This window comes from Mustela nigripes, chromosome 3, assembly GCF_022355385.1.
Source record: "Mustela nigripes isolate SB6536 chromosome 3, MUSNIG.SB6536, whole genome shotgun sequence".
NCBI lineage: Eukaryota > Metazoa > Chordata > Mammalia > Carnivora > Mustelidae > Mustela > Mustela nigripes.
Window position 1 is genome coordinate 188,502,510 of NC_081559.1, and position 17,870 is coordinate 188,520,379.

The 17,870-nt window shown below is 49.0% G+C and overlaps 1 protein-coding gene across 1 annotated transcript in view; it reads right to left on the bottom strand.

The window, feature by feature from the left end:
* KCNQ3 (potassium voltage-gated channel subfamily Q member 3) overlaps positions 1-17,046 on the bottom strand; it is a 294,698-nt gene extending 277,652 nt beyond the window's left edge. Inside the window, exon 1 of the mRNA XM_059395183.1 lies at positions 16,348-17,046. Coding sequence (XP_059251166.1) covers positions 16,348-16,739 — 392 coding nt within the window. The 5' untranslated portion in view covers positions 16,740-17,046. The remainder of the gene's footprint in view (positions 1-16,347) is intronic.
* Between the last annotated feature and the right edge of the window lie 824 nt (positions 17,047-17,870).

A 17,870-nucleotide genomic window follows, 5' to 3' on the forward strand; every position in this document is an offset into this window, starting at 1 on the left:
CCCACGATATGATCGCTGGGCCTCTGAGGCCAGAGGCATCGGCTACGGAGTGACAGCCTCCGGAGCCCGGTGGACCTCATCCACGGCTGCCACTGCCCCCATCAAAACCTCGGGAAAAGCCTGGGGGTGGTTTGGTTTATCACAGCTCAGGGTTCTTATGGGCCCAGGATGCTGAAAATCCTGCAAAATGCAAGACATTGCTGCCCAGTGCGGAAGAGTTCCGTCCAGAATGCTAACAGCATCTCCCACGGAGAAACCCTAAAAAGTATCCAATGACCTAATTTTTCAAGGAAGAAGAAAGGCACAGAGACATGAGAGTTTCTCGTCCAGAGCTGCATAGCAATTCCATACTTCTGTTTTATCCCTTCACTGCCTTGCCCCCTCCTGCCCCACCCAGAGTCCCCTGCTGCATTTCTCACTTCCGAGGCTTCACAGAAGTTACTCCTTCTGCCTTCAGCCATAACTCTGACCCTGACACCAGTGAATCCTTCCTTCTATGCCTAGATCAAAGTTTGCCACCTTTTGGAAGCCCACCAGAGTCCTATCCCAGAACCAACCCACAGCAGTCTGCCTTGACTTTGACTTCCAGCCTGTGTGCTAAACTGCTTCTATAGGAGTCATTTGTCACCAGAGCCACCAAAAGCAGGGCCACAGCTGCTTGCAGCCACGAAGCCATCCTGTGGTCAGCGGTCAGGACAGGTCAGACGTTCCCATTTTACCAATGGAAAATTGGAGGCTTGGGAAAGTTACGCAACTTAGGGGAGGTCACACAGTAAGGTAAAATAAGACAAAATAAGGATTTGCTCACATGGGAAGCGGAGCCCACACCACCTCTGCAAGGCCATGCCGCCTCCTTGTGTGGTCATGTGCGTGGCTCACACCCATCTGGACAGTGAGATCTTTAAAGGCAGGAGCTGTCTCAGATCCATCCACCCTTACCGTATGGTAAACCCTCCAGAATTAATGTCAGAGAGTCCAGCCCTGCTATGCTGCCCTCCTGGGCCATAGCCCCTTTGTTCCATGGGACCACCATTGGCCTGACGTGACCTCCCTCCAGATATAAGGAGAGTCAGGGACAGGACCACAGAGCGAGAGGACTCCTGAAGTTTCCTGCTTCCCACCTGGTCCCCAACAACCAACTATAGTTAAATACAGTAGCTTCAATCGGACGAACCGATTACCGTCCAGCCATTTCTTTCTGGCTCAGCAGCTTGCTTGGGATATTGCAATGGGCAAGGCCCATCAGGGCTTCTAGAACTGTATCCTACACCTTCAGCCACTCTGGGTAGGAATGGCAGTTGTGGATACCCCAGAACCTGACAGCCACCAAGCAGATCCTGAGGGCTGACATGGCAGGAGAAGACACCGATGATGTTGGTCATCACTCCCAACCTCTGATATGGGCTCCTAGTGACAAAGTAGGGTGGACAAGTTGGTGTCTACCCAGAAGCCACTCCTCCACCTTCTCCTCCTAATATAACCCCATTCTGTCTGACTGGCAATGTGCCAGATACTCGGGAAAGAATCAAAACCATTCTTGGTCACCATTCACGGTCTTTAACTCAGTGGTCCACAGAAGGGGAGCAGGCGACCCAGTTCTGGTCAATGACACAGAAGGGAAAACCTCTGTCCCCTCCCATGGTACCGAAGGAGTCCATCAGAAGCAGCCTGGCTCAACCATGATCTGGTTGGACCTGAACACAGGTAGAACCTGAACACGATCTCTTAGGGCGATTGCCATTTCACAGACCTCAGTGAATAAAATGGGGGGCAGAGTAAGGAGTAATACCGGAAGCCAGAGAAGACTTGAAACTGCATGACATGGGTCCAGATTTCAAGTCGTAACCGTGAGACATGGAAGACAGGATTGCTCCCATCAAGGCTGATCTTCCTGTCCACATCCCATGTTGGATGACTCACGTGCATGCAATGCATCACTTCAGAGTCCTCTGGTTACATCCCTTAAAACACACTTTATTTTTTAGAACAGTTTTTGCCTTACAGAAACACAGGGACTATGGTACAGAGAGTTCCCATAGAACACGTACTCCGTTTCCCTATTACCAACATCTCAGACTATGTGGTGCATTTGTTACAAATGAAGTGCCAATGCTTAGGCATTCTTATTAACTGAAGTCAGTACCTTATTCTGATTTTCTTAGTCTTTACCTGATTTCCTTTTTCTGTTCCAGAATCATATCCAGTGTCCTATATTTCATTTAGTTGCCATATTTGCACAGGCTCCTCCTAGGTGTGATGGTCTCTCCATCTTCCCTTGTTCTAGATGTCCTTGACAGTTTTGAGGAGCACTGCCCAGGTATTGGGTAACAAGGCAGGGGTTCTTCTCAGCATCCCTGCTCCCTCAGGAAACCTGAGTCAGGCTGTAGAAACTTTTTCTACCCATACCCTCGCCCCGCCTCTTTTCCTCCCAAGGTCAATTCCTGCCTTGTACTACATTAGTCACACATTCTTCTAGAACATCATCCTATTCAGGGCCACAACTTCAAGGTGGAAATTAAAAGAGTGACCTCAATATTACTTTTATTCACGGACATTTTTATCTTGGCAGGACTGCAAAAGAACAGCCATTTATCAGACACTGACCATGAGCCCAAACTAGGTTTTGGACTGTATAACACCCACTTCGTGGAATCTTTCCACCAACTATGCACATAAGCATGGTCCATGTTACAGAGAAGGAAACAAGTCGAGGCATCTCAAGCTGTTGACTCAAGGTCACTCAGCTGAACAACGGCACAGCCAGGATTCAAAGTCCTTCTTACTGCTACTGTTTGCTTCTGTCACTTAAACTGTGCACCTCTTGGGGTCGGTTCTCTGCCCACTGACCCCAAAACTGGGCATTTGAGGTACCAGGTGCTGCATTAGACTTTGGGCTCCAGAGAATGGCTACTGGCACAGAGCAAAGGTACAGCTACAAAGCCAGCCTTCAACCTTTTTAAATAGCCCAATGCAAGGTTCATTCAGCTGTCCGTTTTATGGTCCTAGCTTCTCCTGCCTCAATTTCAGCCCCTTTCCATCAGGGTGAAAATAAATCAGACTTTTGAGTTCTCAATGTGTGACACAGTCATGGTCACGGCCACACATGGGAAAATGAAGGAAACAATGGTCTTTAACCCTATATATATATGTTGAAATCTACTTCTTGTTGGTGGAAATATTCCCTGATCCATGTAAACCGTGTTGACAAATTTTCCTGAGCCCCAGGTAGACTCGGTACACTAGAGTAGGTATCACACCACTGTGTAATCAGTTATGACCTACTCAGTCATGAGCCCGTTGAGGGCAAAAGCTGACTAATTCATCCCTACATCTCCTAGTGCCAGCCCAGGGCCTGGCATCTGCGAGGCCTGAAATCAACATTTGCTGAGCAATCATGCAGAATTCCTGGAGCTCCATCAGCAGATCCTTGCAGGCATGTTTATTATACCTAAAGGACTAAGAGTTTCCCATGAAATTTCTTCCCAAACATACAAGGTGCTAAAATCATGGCACCACAAAAAAAAAAAAAAAAAAAAAAAGAAGAAGAAGAAGGAGGAGGAGGAGGAGGAAAAGAAGGTGTTCAAGGAGAAATCTCAACGTTCCCTCTAACATTCCAGAATCCTGAAGCTAAATGTTAATTATTTCCCCAGAAATCCAGAACAGAGACAAAGTGCAGAAGTCACGGGAACCACACTTTACAACTAAGATCCTTCCGTTTTCTCAGCAAAAGATGTGTTTATTTGAGCAACTAGAATATCTATTTTCATCTTGTTTTGAAAATGCTAATGTTTCTCACATTATAAATTAGTAAGAGTCTTCATTCTTTGAAAGTATCACCAAAACCACTCAGAACCATAGTGTCAGCAGGACTGAAGTTCTCTAGGCTTATTTTAAGCAACTCTCCTGTTTTATTTCGTGAAAATTTGTAATATGTGAACACACGATAATCTCAACAGGAGACAGCTCCTTCCCCCAAAGGGTATCACAGATGATGGTTTCATGGTGCCAGGTTTGAGAACTCCAGCATACAACGGAGCTCAGAAACGTTAGCTATCGCTAGAAACCAGGCACTGAACTGACATATTTACACGTACTTTGATTTCAGATTTTTTTTTCTTGAATGACCCTCCTAAATGAAAAATTAATGAGGGGGAAAAACATTACAGAATTACCATGATCCTTAGGCCACAAAGACTTCCTTTACTTAAGAACCACTGAGAAGACATAGAAACACTTGTGAACGCATGTCACAATATTTCCTTCATTTAGGAATTGTGTAGCCAAAACAGCCAGTCCTCTCCCATTCTGCTCCAGAGCCCACCGGCAGCCCCTGCCACACGGGGCCTTTGACAGATACCTTTGGCAAACAGCCCACATTTTTGTCAAAGGGATTTCTCTGAGAGATAATACCCTGGAGCAGCCCTGAGTCAAGGATGGATGGAGTTTGAGGATAATTGTGCATCTTTCCACACTACAATCCAGGGTCCCTGGGGGCTGGGCCCCCATGGTAACCTGCTTGGAAATAACCTGCTTGGAAATACATCCTCTAGCCATTTTCTCCTTCCTGCTGGATTTCCCTGCCCTTCTTCAGTTTTCCTTATCTATCTCTCTCTCTCTCTCTCTCTCTCTCTCTCTCTCTATATATATATATATATATATATATATATATATATATTTGAATCACCTCCTAAATTGTGCATTCTCAATAGGAACAGTGTCATCCTCTAGGAGGGCAAAATCAGTTCATGGGGGGAATGGGGCTGGGGAAAAAAATCTTACTCTTTTTATATATCAAGCTCAGATTACATACTGTCTACAGAGAAACATGCAGTGTATCTGTGGCATTAAAATGTCTTGGGTGGGAATAATTAGGGAAAAATACCTTAAAAACTCCTTAAAGAGGAGATAGTGAAAGCAAGATTGAATAATCCTATGTTAAATAAACCACTTGCACTGAGCCCCCTGGCCCAGAGAGCCCCCAGAGGAACACAGGCTAAGATTCAATGCTAATACACTGCTGAGCACTTGAGTGAATTATTTCATTTAATCCATTCACCAACCTGTAAGGCAGGGAGTATTAGGTCCATTTAACAGATGAGAAGTAAAATGACGTGTTGAAGGCTACAGAGCCAATGAGCCTAAGACTTGGGGTTAGAACTCCGGGTTCCTGGGGGCTGGGTGCTCGGCCACATGTTAGGAGAACCATCTCCAGTGTTAAGCCCAACACGGTGCGGGGAAGCAACACTCTCTCAGTTCCTGTTGTTAATGAAAATAAATCCATTCCATGAATGGACCAAACAGTGGTACTGTCCCATAAGTGACACTATAAACAATCCAAATGGATAAAGACATTACTTACGAGACGATGGTTTTGAATGCCCCAACTCAATGCTGACCTCAATGGAAAGCAAAGAGTACTTGATAATGATTATTGGCAGAGGATAGAAGGATCAGGGACAGGACGGAGATGGAGAAATGGTGGTTTGGGAACTGGGAATTTCAGCAGAAGAGAAACCCTCTTTGGTAAGAGGCTGCCTGGAGCCTGTGTATGGACGCCAGATCAGCCTGCCCCTGGCTCTTCCTCTTTCTTCTGTTCATTTCATGTGCACCCTGAGCCAGTACAACCTGGAATTCTACTGTAGCAAAACTGCTCCCTTGGTACAAGAACATCATGGGCAGAAGCCCAAGTGGCTGTATGGGAACCAGCCTTGGAAGAAGACCCAAGTTCAAGTCGTTCCTTTTTCAGCAGCATGACTACAGGCAAGTTTCTAAGGGCTCTGAGCATCAGTTTCATCTTCTCTACAGCTCCTTCCAGCTCTGAAGGCCTCTGAGGTCTATAATCGGCCAAGTGCCTCTCCCAGTGCTGGGTCCTTAAATCCCATAACCTGCTGTTATGTAATTACTGCTGATCCGTTTGATTAGTTTGATTCGGCCTGATGACTAAGGCCTTCTGGGTTCCATTTTCTGGACTGACATCACCAGGTGGAGAAGCACCCATGACTGATACATGTGCGGTGAGATAAAGCAAAAGCTGGGATTCTAGCAAAGGGCAGGAGTAGGGAGTAGGGAGGTAAACTGTGATAGTGCTAAGTGATTTTCCATTAGTACAGATGGTTGGGGCTGGATGAACACATTTCCCTAGCGCAGTATGTTGGATAATATTTCACTCCATCCCTTCAAAAAGACACCCATAAGGGGAGAAATGGGCTTGAACTGCTAACACAAGTTTACAAAGAATCTAAGGGTCAATGGTAAAGAAACTCTATGTCAGGCGGCTTGCTCCTTAAGAAAGCCGGATGTGGCAATTTTTAAGAAGCGATCTGCTCTATGAATTATTGTTACTCATATGTATAAAGCAGGAATCCTACTGATGTTGCCCAAGGAGGGATATAATAAACTATGAAGTGATGCAAAAACATTGGATTGCTGATGGTTATATTGATACGCAGGGCTTATATGCCCCAATTCAACTGTTACACTCTTAGAGGGTTTGAACAATTTTACAGGTCTCTGGAAGGAGGGTGCATGGAAGAGAGGAAAAGGCGATCCTAGCCCAAGTCTTCAGCAAGGAGAGAAGCCCACCACAGGAGGAACCCAATCAGAGCCAAGGCACGGCACACTCTGCATACATTTTTATTCTTCATAAACTGCAAGCAAGAAGGAATTTTGTTCCTGAATTATAACCCAGTTTGTTCTCCCAAGAGCACATTTTCAAACTCCTCAATCCCTCTGTGACAGAATGAAAAGTCCCGTCCAACAAGGTCACAGTTCAGATGGCACCATATCTGCATCCAATGAACCTATAAAACCAGAGGTGGCCTGAGACCTCAGTATTGGCATCATCTTGTCACCTGCAAACCTTTCCCTGGTCACTGTCCCCAAAGGTGAGCACCTTTCATCCCTGTGGATGTGCGTGCTAAGTTAGATAACTGATAGGTTCCTGGTATCAGGTAATGGAGCACAGACAGCAATGTGGCAAATTTGGGCATGGGCAGATGCTCAGACCCAGACAGAGAGGTCCCAACCATGGACTCATCTGATCCTGCTAGAGCTTTAGGGAAACGTCACCACCATAGTTTCCAAAGCACTCCCTCACACATCTTCTCCTGGGATTCTAACACTAATCCCATGCAGTGGGCATCTGCAAACGGTAGGACTAGTGAGGTGTCTGAACCACACGGTTAATGCAATTCTCCTAACAGCTCATCCAATGTACTTCTGACAGACCCACAGCAGTCTTGGGCCACCCCAAACCACAGCCACATGGTTCTGTGTCTACAAAGGGTTTTTAATCAATCCACACTGGAGGACCTTTCCTTTGCTTTTTTTTCATATTGCTCAGTTTTATTTTAAGATCTTGTTTACTTATTTGACACAGAAAGAGAGAGAGAGCGTGTGCGCGCACAAAAGCACAGAGAGCAACAGAGGGAGAGTTGGAGAAGCAGACTCCACTGAGAAGGGAGCTCCATGCAGGGCTCGATTCTGGACCCTGGAATCAGAACCAGATCTGAAGGCAGACGCTTAGCTGACTGAGCCACCCAGGCACCCCACATTGCTCAGTTTTAAAGAGATGTAACAAATTCCCTTTCATTCTTTTAAAACTTCAAGACCCAGACAAAAAAAAGAGACAGTAGGACCTTTGGAAAATTCCATTGGATCTCCGTGGACCTATGAAACTTTTAAACATGGATGGACTTATTTTTCATGAGTACAAACTTGAAAAGGGGAGCTTCCTAATAATGCAAGTATAATAATGGAGTATCCAAGTTAACCGCACACAGCCTTTGGTTCTCTAAGCAGGAGAGGAAGCCTCGTCATCAACTGGACAGACAGTAGGACCTTCCTCTTCCCTCCAGTGGCATAAACCTCCTTTGGAGGAATCTCCTTAACACAACACAAGAGGCTCAACAGTGCATGCCCTTTCTGCCTGCTTGGTTCCTCATTTGCATATTATTATTGCATTTGCCAGACTACTCAAATTTCGTTATTTCAAGTGTCTCTTTCCATAGGAGAACTGTGGCTTATCTGTGTCAACAGCCAGGTACAAAGCTTGGCACTTGATTCAGCGTGTGCAACCTTGACATGAATGGCCTTCTACACCTCTGTACTGTTTGTCATTAACCAGACAAAAGCCCAAGGTGGAGGAAGCTCAGGTACATTGTATACAGAATCCATGAACCAAAAAACCTGTTGAGCTCTACCAGTGGTTCTCAAGCCTGGAATCACTGAAGGAACATGCCTGGACCCTCACAGACCAATGGCATCAATTTCTGGGGTGGGGCCGGTCATCTGTTCTCTTGTGTGTGTTCTATGCTGTTTGTGCATGTTTAGTCCTTTATACTTTTTTAGTCTTTCATTTTTTAAATTTTTTTTAAAGATTTTGTTTATTTATTTGACAGACAGGGATCACAACCAGGCAGAGAGGCAGGCAGAGAGAGAGAGGAGGAAGCAAGCTCCCCACTGAGCAGAGAGCCCAATGCGGGGCCCGATTCCAGGACCCCAGGATCATGACCTGAGCCGAAGGCAGAGGCTTTAACCCACTGAGCCACTTTAGCTTTTTGATTTTTTTTTTAATTTAAAGTTAAGAGTGCTGTAATACCTATATATATTCTCTTCCCTGTGATCTTCCAACTGTTAATATTTTTGCCACAATTACCTCCTTCTCTCTCTTCCTGTGGGCATGTACTGTGCTCACATATACACACTTGCATGGTCTATATGTGTGCCCAACATTGGAAAGTAAGTTGTTGGTATCAGGACACTTGAACCACTAAAGATCACACTATGTGGCTCGTAAAAAATAGAACATTCACCTCCAGAGCCACAATGCAATGACCACACTCAAGAAATTAAATTTTGACATAACAATGTTATCTAATATGGAGTCCATGCTCAAATTTTCTTATCTGTCCTTATAACAAATATCCTGTATTGTTATTTATTTTTCAATCTGGGATCAAATTAAGAATCATGAAAGTCACTTGTGTTTTTTCCAGCTTTACTGAGATATAATTGACATACAACATCATGCAACTTTAAGCATACCATGTCATGATTTGATGCACACACATGTAATGAAATGACTACCACATAAGGTTCACAATCATATCCATCACCTCACACAGTTACCTGTGTGTGTACGTGAGTGTGATGAGAACTTTCAAGATCTACTCTCTGACCAACTTTCAAATACACAATAGAGTATTGTTGACCACAGTCCCCAGGCTATACAATAGATCTCCAGAACGTATTCATCTTATAACTAGAAGTTTGTACCTTTTAACCACCTTCACCCATATCCCCCAGCCCCGAGCCACTGGCAGTCACCAATCTGATCTCTGTTCCTAAGTTCAGTTTTTTTGAAGATTCTATATATGAGTGAGATCATGCTGTCTTCGTCTTTTCTCTGCCGGACTTAGATTTCTTAACATAATACCCTCAAGGCTTATCTCTGTCTGTGTCATCAAAAACAGCATGATCTTCTTTCTTATGGTTGAATGGCATTCCATTGTGGGTCCATACCACATTTTCGTTACCCATTCATCCATCCGTGCACATTCAGATTATTTCCTTGTCTTGTCTGCTAAACGTTTTGCTGCAATGTCCACTGGGGTTCACATTCTTTAAGACAGTGATTACATTTCCTTCAGACAGACCCCCAGAAGTGGGATGGCTAAATCATCTGACAGTTCTATTTTGGATTTCTTGAGGAACTTCCATACTGGTTTACGTAGTGTGAAAACTGTATACCAATCTACCTCCCCACCAACGGTGCATCAGGGTTCCTTTTTCTCCATATCCTCACCAACACTTGTTATTTCTTGGCTTTCTAAAAACAGCCATTCTAACCCCTTCTTGGGGCTTTAATTTGCATTTCACTGATGATGAGTAGACGTTGAGCCCTTTTCATGTACACATTGGCCACGTGTGTATCTTCTCGTCTATTCAGGTCCTGTGCCCATTTTTTAATAGGACCATTTGCTTTCTTGTTGTTGAGTTGTAGGAGTTCCTCATATATTTTGGAGATTAAGCTCTTACCAAATATAGGATTTACAAATATTTTCTCCCGTTCTGCAGGATGCCTTTCCATTTCGTTGTTTGCTACTTTTCCGTGCAGAAGCATTTTAGCTTGATGTGGTCCCATTTGTTTACATGCACACACTGCTTTGGGCTGTCATGGCCCTTTGAGCTGCTTTAACTGAGACCATTCTTGTTTATTCTTCCGACAGGGACCACTTGGAGACTGTGCCAGACATCTTGTGGCGTGTCCCACAATGTGAGTTTGTTTATTATTTCGTCATGATTGGTTTCAGATCATTTTAGGCACGACTGCAGGTATGTTGTTCATTTCCACTGAATTATTCTGGAGGAGGGTAAGGTCAGTTGGATTCATTATGCACAAATTCGATGACTGATTCAAGGCACGTCTGCCAGGTTTTTCTTCTTACCTAGGTGATTCACAGGTATATCACAGTTTGAAACATCTTGCTGCTACTCCGTGTGTACATAACCTGCAGACCAGCTGCTCTGCTTTCTCCTGGGGATTTTTTTTTTTTTTTTAAAGTAAATTCTATGCCCAACATGGGGCTCAAACTCACCACCCTGAGATCAAGAGTCTCATGCTCTACTGACTGGGCCAGCCAGGCGCCCCTCCCCTGGGGACTTTTCAGAAGAGCAGCTGTACATAGCGCCTCACCAGCAAGGTAGAGTTTCAGTCTCTGTTACCTTTCTTCCGCATCATCTGCCACTGGGGACAACAGTGACATGGTGAAGACAGCAGTATGACAGAGATCCCAGCTCTGCTGCTTAGGTAGCCCCAAGGGTCTGGACAAATCACATAACTTCTCAGAACCTGTTTTCATATCCAAAGGAGAGAGGCTCTACCCTCCCTTCCAGCACTGATGGCCACCTGCCATGAGCCTGGCTCCTGGACAGTGATGTCCCAGCTACCTGGAGTCACAGACCCTCCCAGTGCACCCCCTCCCTGGGGTCCAAGGCACCTGCTACTCTGGGCACTTGCGGTCAAGTGCCTTTCTTGACTCCTTCATTCGACTTCAGGGGTTTGAAAGTATCATAAAAAAAGGAAAGCCAGGAAGAAGGCAAGGAGTTCAGAAAAGGGAAAAAAAAAATAGAACAAGGTCATTAGAGGGGGGAGAGGGTCATGGATTTGATGAGAGGAGCAAGAAGAAGGCAGATTCAATAGGATTGGGAGGAGAAGCAACAAGGAACCAGTATTTACTATCTGCAGTGGTTGGGGGAGGTCACCGAGAGGATGTGATCGCCAGGTGACTGTAGGGCTGGACCTCACTCACTCTCCACCCCCGCCGCCCCGTCCTGGGACTGTGCACTCCCTTGTCCACTGTAAGCACAGTGGGAGCTGTTCCAAAGACGCAGCCATGCGATTAAGGTGCTGCAGACGTTGTCTGTATTGTGTCTATTACTGAATCCCATTAAGGACTCTCTGAAAACCTTTAAGATTCTGGAGAGTGGGTGAGGAGACCTACTCATCTTTCAGTGCCAGAGACAAGCGTTGAATATAAGTCCCCTTGCTTATGAAACCTGCCACCTAGGGATCTAGAGTGGCCTGCCTCCTTTTTCTCTTTCCCCTTGCCCTCTGTCTGCAGAGCGGGCCAGTTTCAGATTCAACACCGGGAACGCGCAAGGTTGCAAAGCAGCACAAGGCAAAGTTTAGGTGTTGTCTATCATCACCTCAATTAAATTTCACAACAGCTCCCGGGAGGTAGGCCTGACTATCTCTGCACCAGAAATCAAGAAACTGAAACCCAGGAAAGTGAGCAAATTACTCCAGGTCACACAGCCAGGGAAGAGCAGATTGGATTAAACCCGGGTCTGACTCCAAAGACCAGCACGCTCTTGCAGCCGGATAAAGACGGGCACAGTGATACCACACCTCACACCTGTCAGCACAGCTAGTATCAAAGGAAAAAAAAGACAAAAACAGAAACCAAATAGAAACCGAGAGAAACAGTGTTGGTGAGGATAAGGAGAAACTCAAAGCCCTGCATGGTGTGGGCAGAAATGCAAAATGGTGGAAACGCTGGAATGGAGGGAAACAATGGAAAACAATATGGAGGTTCCTCAAAAATTAAAAACAGAGCTACCACATGATGCAGTCATCTCACCTTTGAATACGTATCCAAAGAACTGAAATTGGGATCTGAGCGATATTAGCACTCCAAGTTCAATGGAATACTGTTTGCAATAGCCAAGATGTATGGACGAGCTCCTTGTCCATCGACAGATGAATGGAGAAAGAACGTGGAATACTGGTCAGCCTCTCAAAAGAGGGGCTAGAGAGCCTTCAGTCAATAGGCTAAGACCACCAGTCAGCCCCGTGCATTCCAAAGTACTGGCTGCTGGGTTCTTGTGCCCCACCTCCCAGCCTTGCCTGCTCCTCACGTCCCCAGGGGCCAGCCCACTTCCGAATGCAAACAGTGGGTATTTCCTGTGACCATGTTCCTTTGGTCCTTTAACAGGTGAGTGAGTGGTCAGACCCAGCTGGCCGCCGCAAGGTGGTGAGGGCAGCAGGAGGCTTGTGCACAGTATCCATCCAGCAACAGCGCCAAGAGGAAGCCAGCACCTCTCTACTGACAGGCTAGGGAAGGGGAGTCCTGGGACAAAGTCAGAACACAACAGTGGTTTGTGCTTTTCAGGAGACCCCTACTCAGATTCAACCGATGACTATTCCATCTCTGGTGTTGGGCTCATTTCATTCACAGGTGTTAAGCCTGAACACCGCCCTGTGACAGGGCCCTGTAATCATCCCAACCTCCAGGCCATGCAAAATCGCAGAGGCCTCAGGGGGTCCAGATGCGAGCTCCAAGTTCCAACACACGCTCTCCACTACAGCAGGATCCTTTTCAAGCTCAGGAAGCAGAGAAGGGAGCAGCCTCACTGAGGTCAAAGCATGGTCCCCTACCCTGTCCTCTCCCCAACTTAGTCCACTTTAAGACTTCTGCAAGCTATTCTTTTCACTAAAATCCTTCTGTGGGTTTGGTGATTGTAGTGATAAGATAAAGCCATAGCAAGCAAAGTCCTGGGGAGCCTTCCACTCACCCAGTCAGTGCATGCTTGCCTGCTAACCACCACAGACCCTGCAGCCTGCTGGAAACAGAAAGCCAAAGAATACTATGGCCCTATCCCCAAGTAGTTCTCGTTCAATGGCAGAGATAAGTAAGCAGATCAATTTAGTATAAGGCGCAAAATCCTACAGCTGAGAATGTTGCAGAGGAGGGCGATTCTAGCTCAACTTGGGGTGGGAGCGGGGGGGGTGGGGGGGGGTGGGGGCAGCAGAATGCTTCCCAGAAGAAGCCACATTAGAGCTGGATCAAGGTGAAAATGAGTAGCCAGGAAAAAACAAGGATGAGCATTTAAGGCAAAGAGAGCATGGTTAGGTAGGATGGGGGGGTCTTTGGTCTCCGCATTTGCTGTAGTCTACCTTCAGGACAGGAATGGGGTGGGCGGGAGGTGTGGATCGCATCTCATGGGCCTGATTCATTAAAAAAAATAAAATAAAAGCACGCACTAGACTGTGAACCCACAGCCAGCCCAATTTCCTGGTCCCCTTATGCTATTAGCTACAGCCCAGAACAGGATAATGGATGCTTCGAAGCACGAATTACAGTGCCTCACAAAATCCTGAATCATCAATGAAAAGTTCAATTTGTTCCCTTGACTGCACTTGAGGACAAATGTACAGTGCATCTACTAACTAGATAAGCTTCAGTTTTAGGAGTTCACACCAAGCCCAACAAGGTTTCCTATATAATTCCCAATGAATCAGAAGCTGCCATCCACCACTGCCTGAGCCCACTCCGCGTGTCCCAGACACCGCGCTTCCCTGGATTCTGACTAAACCCTGTTTTGTTTCCAAATCCCATTTCTAGCCCTTGCCAGCTGTGAGCTAGCACGTGGAGGCAGAGGTATTCTTAGGAGCCCTGTGTTATCAGAGAGGTGAAGGGCACCCAGTGATGCCCAGTGAAATACCAGAGCCCTGCAATTGTTGGCAGAGGGTCAGAACTGGGATCCAACTCAGAAACACAGTTGAGGTCCCTCACCGTGAAACTCACTGAGGTCAAAGCATGGTCTGCAAGCAACACTGCATTCAGATGTTAGCAGTCAAAAAAGCCGCTGTGTGATCTTGGACAAGGGGTTCCACTGGAGTTTCCTTACTCTCATCTCTAAAACGTAGACAGTAATTCCCACCTCATAAGATCCCGGAGAGAGTTCGATGAAATAAATGATTTGCATGTCTGAAAGCATCTGGCTAGGTCTTCACCTCTTCCTTATGCCACACTCTCAGATTTTCCTGGTCCTCTCTGGGAAACAAGGCTACAGATTTGGGCATTCTCAAATCTGCTTCTGCACGATGGAATAATCCGAAAGAAGGAGAAGATCAAGGCTCTGTCAATAACAGGCCTTAGATATCCGCCCCCGCCCCCAGGTTGGGCAAGGCAGAGCAGGGGTGCTGGCTAGGAATGGTGGGAGGTGAACAAAGAGGGGCCCCACAAGCTACAGTGGAACCCCAGGTTTGGAAGTCAGCCAATAAATAGTGAACGCCATTTACACGCAAAAAGACATATTGAGTCTCTGTATGTTTGTGTGCACTCAAATCCGCACCATTTTTTTTTTTTTTTTTACTATAACAATCCAGTATCAATTTAACTAACCATTTAATTTAACTGAAGCTCCTTCGGTTCATTTGAACTAAACACCGTGCTAGAAACAGAGAAGAATACATTTTTCATCCATTTTTATCCCCCGAAGAAAGCAAATGGAAGAGTAACCCTTGCTAGCCCTCTCTTCAGCCACTAACACCTGCAAATTCAGGCAGAAGTGGACGCCAGACGCTGGACCATCCCAAATCCACGTTCTTGGCTGGATGCCCCCCTCTCTGCTGCCAGTTCCTCAGTTTCAGGGAGGCATCCTCTCCAAGCTTCTATAACCTCCCAGAGAAACCTGTTGCCAAGTCTGAGGTCCTGTGCAAACGCCCCCACCTGGTGGCCAAATCTGGAAAAGCCACTGCAACCAAAGATGATTGGCAGGTAGCAACTCCAAGGCTCCCTGAACTCTCCAGGACCGCAACAGTCATGGGTCAGTCGGAGTAGGACACAGAGGAATATTCACGACTAAAAGCACAGAAAGGGTCAAAGTTATGGCCAATTCCCCGCCAAAACCCTGGTAACGTAGGGCTTCCCAAGAAGCAGCCATCAGAATGACTAAGCCACAGACAGGAGGCTGGGGTAACTGGAAATGCCCTGCCAGCCCTGGGCTGTATGGTGACAGCTCTGATTTTCTCTCTCGGGTGAGGAATCACCACTATCATCCTCTCCCCTCTCCCCCAAATGCAAGAAGATTTCCTGTCCCGAGTGTCAGTGCAGAAGATAGTTCCATCTTCCTTCCCTGGCAACACATTTTCATTCTGACTAGCAAGGAGATGCTTTCTAGGGGAAGGGTGCCTGGGGTCAAAGCTCCAGTCAGGCCCCATCATATGGCCAGCACCCTTGTCCAGCCAAAGTGAGAGAAGGGGCAGCAGCTGACCTTGAGGGGATATCAGGACCAAATCATGGAGATGCCTCAGCCAAAATAACCCCCAGCCCTCCTCTCCTGGCACTGTTAAGCCTCAGCTTCTCTGTCTAGGCTGCAGCCTAAGAGATTCTCATTCTCTTATATTCTTTCTCCTACTCATTAACTCCCATAAAAATAACCCGAAGACACTCATTTTGCCCAGTCCAAGCCCCCAGCTAGAGCAACACCAGGTTCTATACCAGGATGGAGCCCTAAGGAGTAGCACAAGCAAGCGATTGATACCCGCGTTCATGCGCGCGCTCGTGCACACACGCGCACACACACACACACCCCACTGTGGGCAGTGTACCACTCCCATCCCTAACTCTGGGATGCATCATCTAAACTCAGTAGCGATCCCAGGAGAAGGGACCCACCCCAAGCAGAAACACAGAGCGTATGGAAGGGATCCGCTTTATCTTGTTCATCCTCCACGTTAACTGGAAAAGAAAATTCATTCTTTTAAGCTTTGATACCATCATCCGGAGAAGATGCCATAAATGCGCACCCGCGCGCACACAAACACGCCAATCTGATCTCCAAATTAGCTGGGGAACCACGCTTGGATCCTCTAAGCCGTGGTGCCCAACACCTAGAGAGTGGCTCACAGACACACGGACACACACGGCGGAGAAACACGGAGGATAGACTGTCCTCCTCAGCCGACGGGCGTCCCTGGGCTTTAAGGCCCCGCAGCCGTCCTGGCCGGAGCCCCCACCCCGAGCCCCAGCCCGCGCCGCCGAGCGGCTGGGTACTCACACGAGCGCGTGGTAGAGCAGCGCCCAGCCCCGCGGTCTCTCGAGGGCGTCGTAGATCAAAGTTTGGATGCGCCGGTACTTGGCGTTGTTCCTCTTGACGGGGCGGCTCAGGGGGGTCTTGGCCAGGAGCCCGATGCCCTGCGGGGTCCTCCGCAGACCCTCGTCGCGGCCGCCGCCCTCCAGCAGCAGGGTCCCGTCTTTGTCAGCTCCGGCCCCGAGCGCCAAGGTGACTTGCTCCACGTCGCCGGGCGCCAGCCCCACTTTCCGCTCCTCATCGCCGGCCGCCGCCGCGTCCCCTCCGGCGGGGTTAGCGGCCCCGCCGCCGCCGCCCCCGTCGCCGCCGCCGGCAGCCGCCCCCGCCGCCCCCGCCGCCCTGCGCGCCTTGAGCCCCATCTGCCTCGCCCCCGCCGGCCGCTTCGCCTTCTCCGCTGCTGCTCCTGGAAGAAGGGGCGCTCGGGGTGCGTGGATGAGGCGGCGGCGGCGGCTGCAAGCCCAGGAACTCCAATGCCATGATCCGCGCGCCGCTCCCCACCCACCCCCCCAAAAGCAAGCAAAGGAGGGCCCCCCGGGGGGCAGGGGAGGCCAGGCAGCGGGAAGGGGTCACATCCCGCACAGGTCAGCCGCGGGACCCCGAGGGGCGCGAGCCGCGGACTGCGGGGAGCGGGCGAGGGCGCGCGAGGCTGGCGCGGAGGCGCTAGGGCGCGCGGCGGCGGGAGCCTGGCACCGGCGCTCCGGGGCGGCGGCGGCGGCGGCACCCGGGCCGGCGAGCCCGAGACAGCATCGCAGTTTATTTACAAGCCCGGTGCCAACCGCCCGCCAGCCCGCCAGCCACACGCGCCGCCGCCGCCTCCGCCCTCCTCCGCACTCCCCCCGCCGCGCCCCTCCCCGCCCGCTCCAGCCTCAGCCCCGCAGCAAACGCCTGGAGCCAGCGCGCCGCGGGCCGAGCGCACGCCGCCGCCGCCCCCCCTTCCCTCGCCGGGGTGGGGCCCCATTGTCCCGCCCCGTCGCGGCGGGAGGCCTTCGCGGCGCCCCCCCCCCCCCCCCCCCCGCCCGCTCCGCCGCCCCCCACCTCGGAGCACCCTGCGGGCGGTCTGCGCTGAGGCCGCCGAGCCGGGCTACCCTTGTTCCCGTGGGCGTTAGGGCTTTCCCCGGACTGGGCGCGGGGGCAAGGAGGGGAAGGCGCGGAGGGACTGAGGCAGGGGGTTCCTCTGTCGACCTTCGGCGCTGGCCTGACTGCTGCAGCTTTCTGATCACTGGTCACCTCCCAACCCTGCTTTTTGGCTTTGGAAGTAAAACCCAAGTTGCTGGGTTTGCCAAGGCCAAGCGCGCCCTGAGCCCACAGACTCTGGGGGGGCTCCCTGTTCGGTTTCTGATTCAGGGTGGACATTGCCGCCCTCAACCCCCTTGGCCCTTCGCCCTTGCCGGCTCTGGCAAGCAGAGGGTTGAAGAAATACAAAGAACTCGCGGAATTGGCTTGGCTTCTAACTTGGACTCTAGCAAGCCATTCCCTCTCTTGCCTGAGCC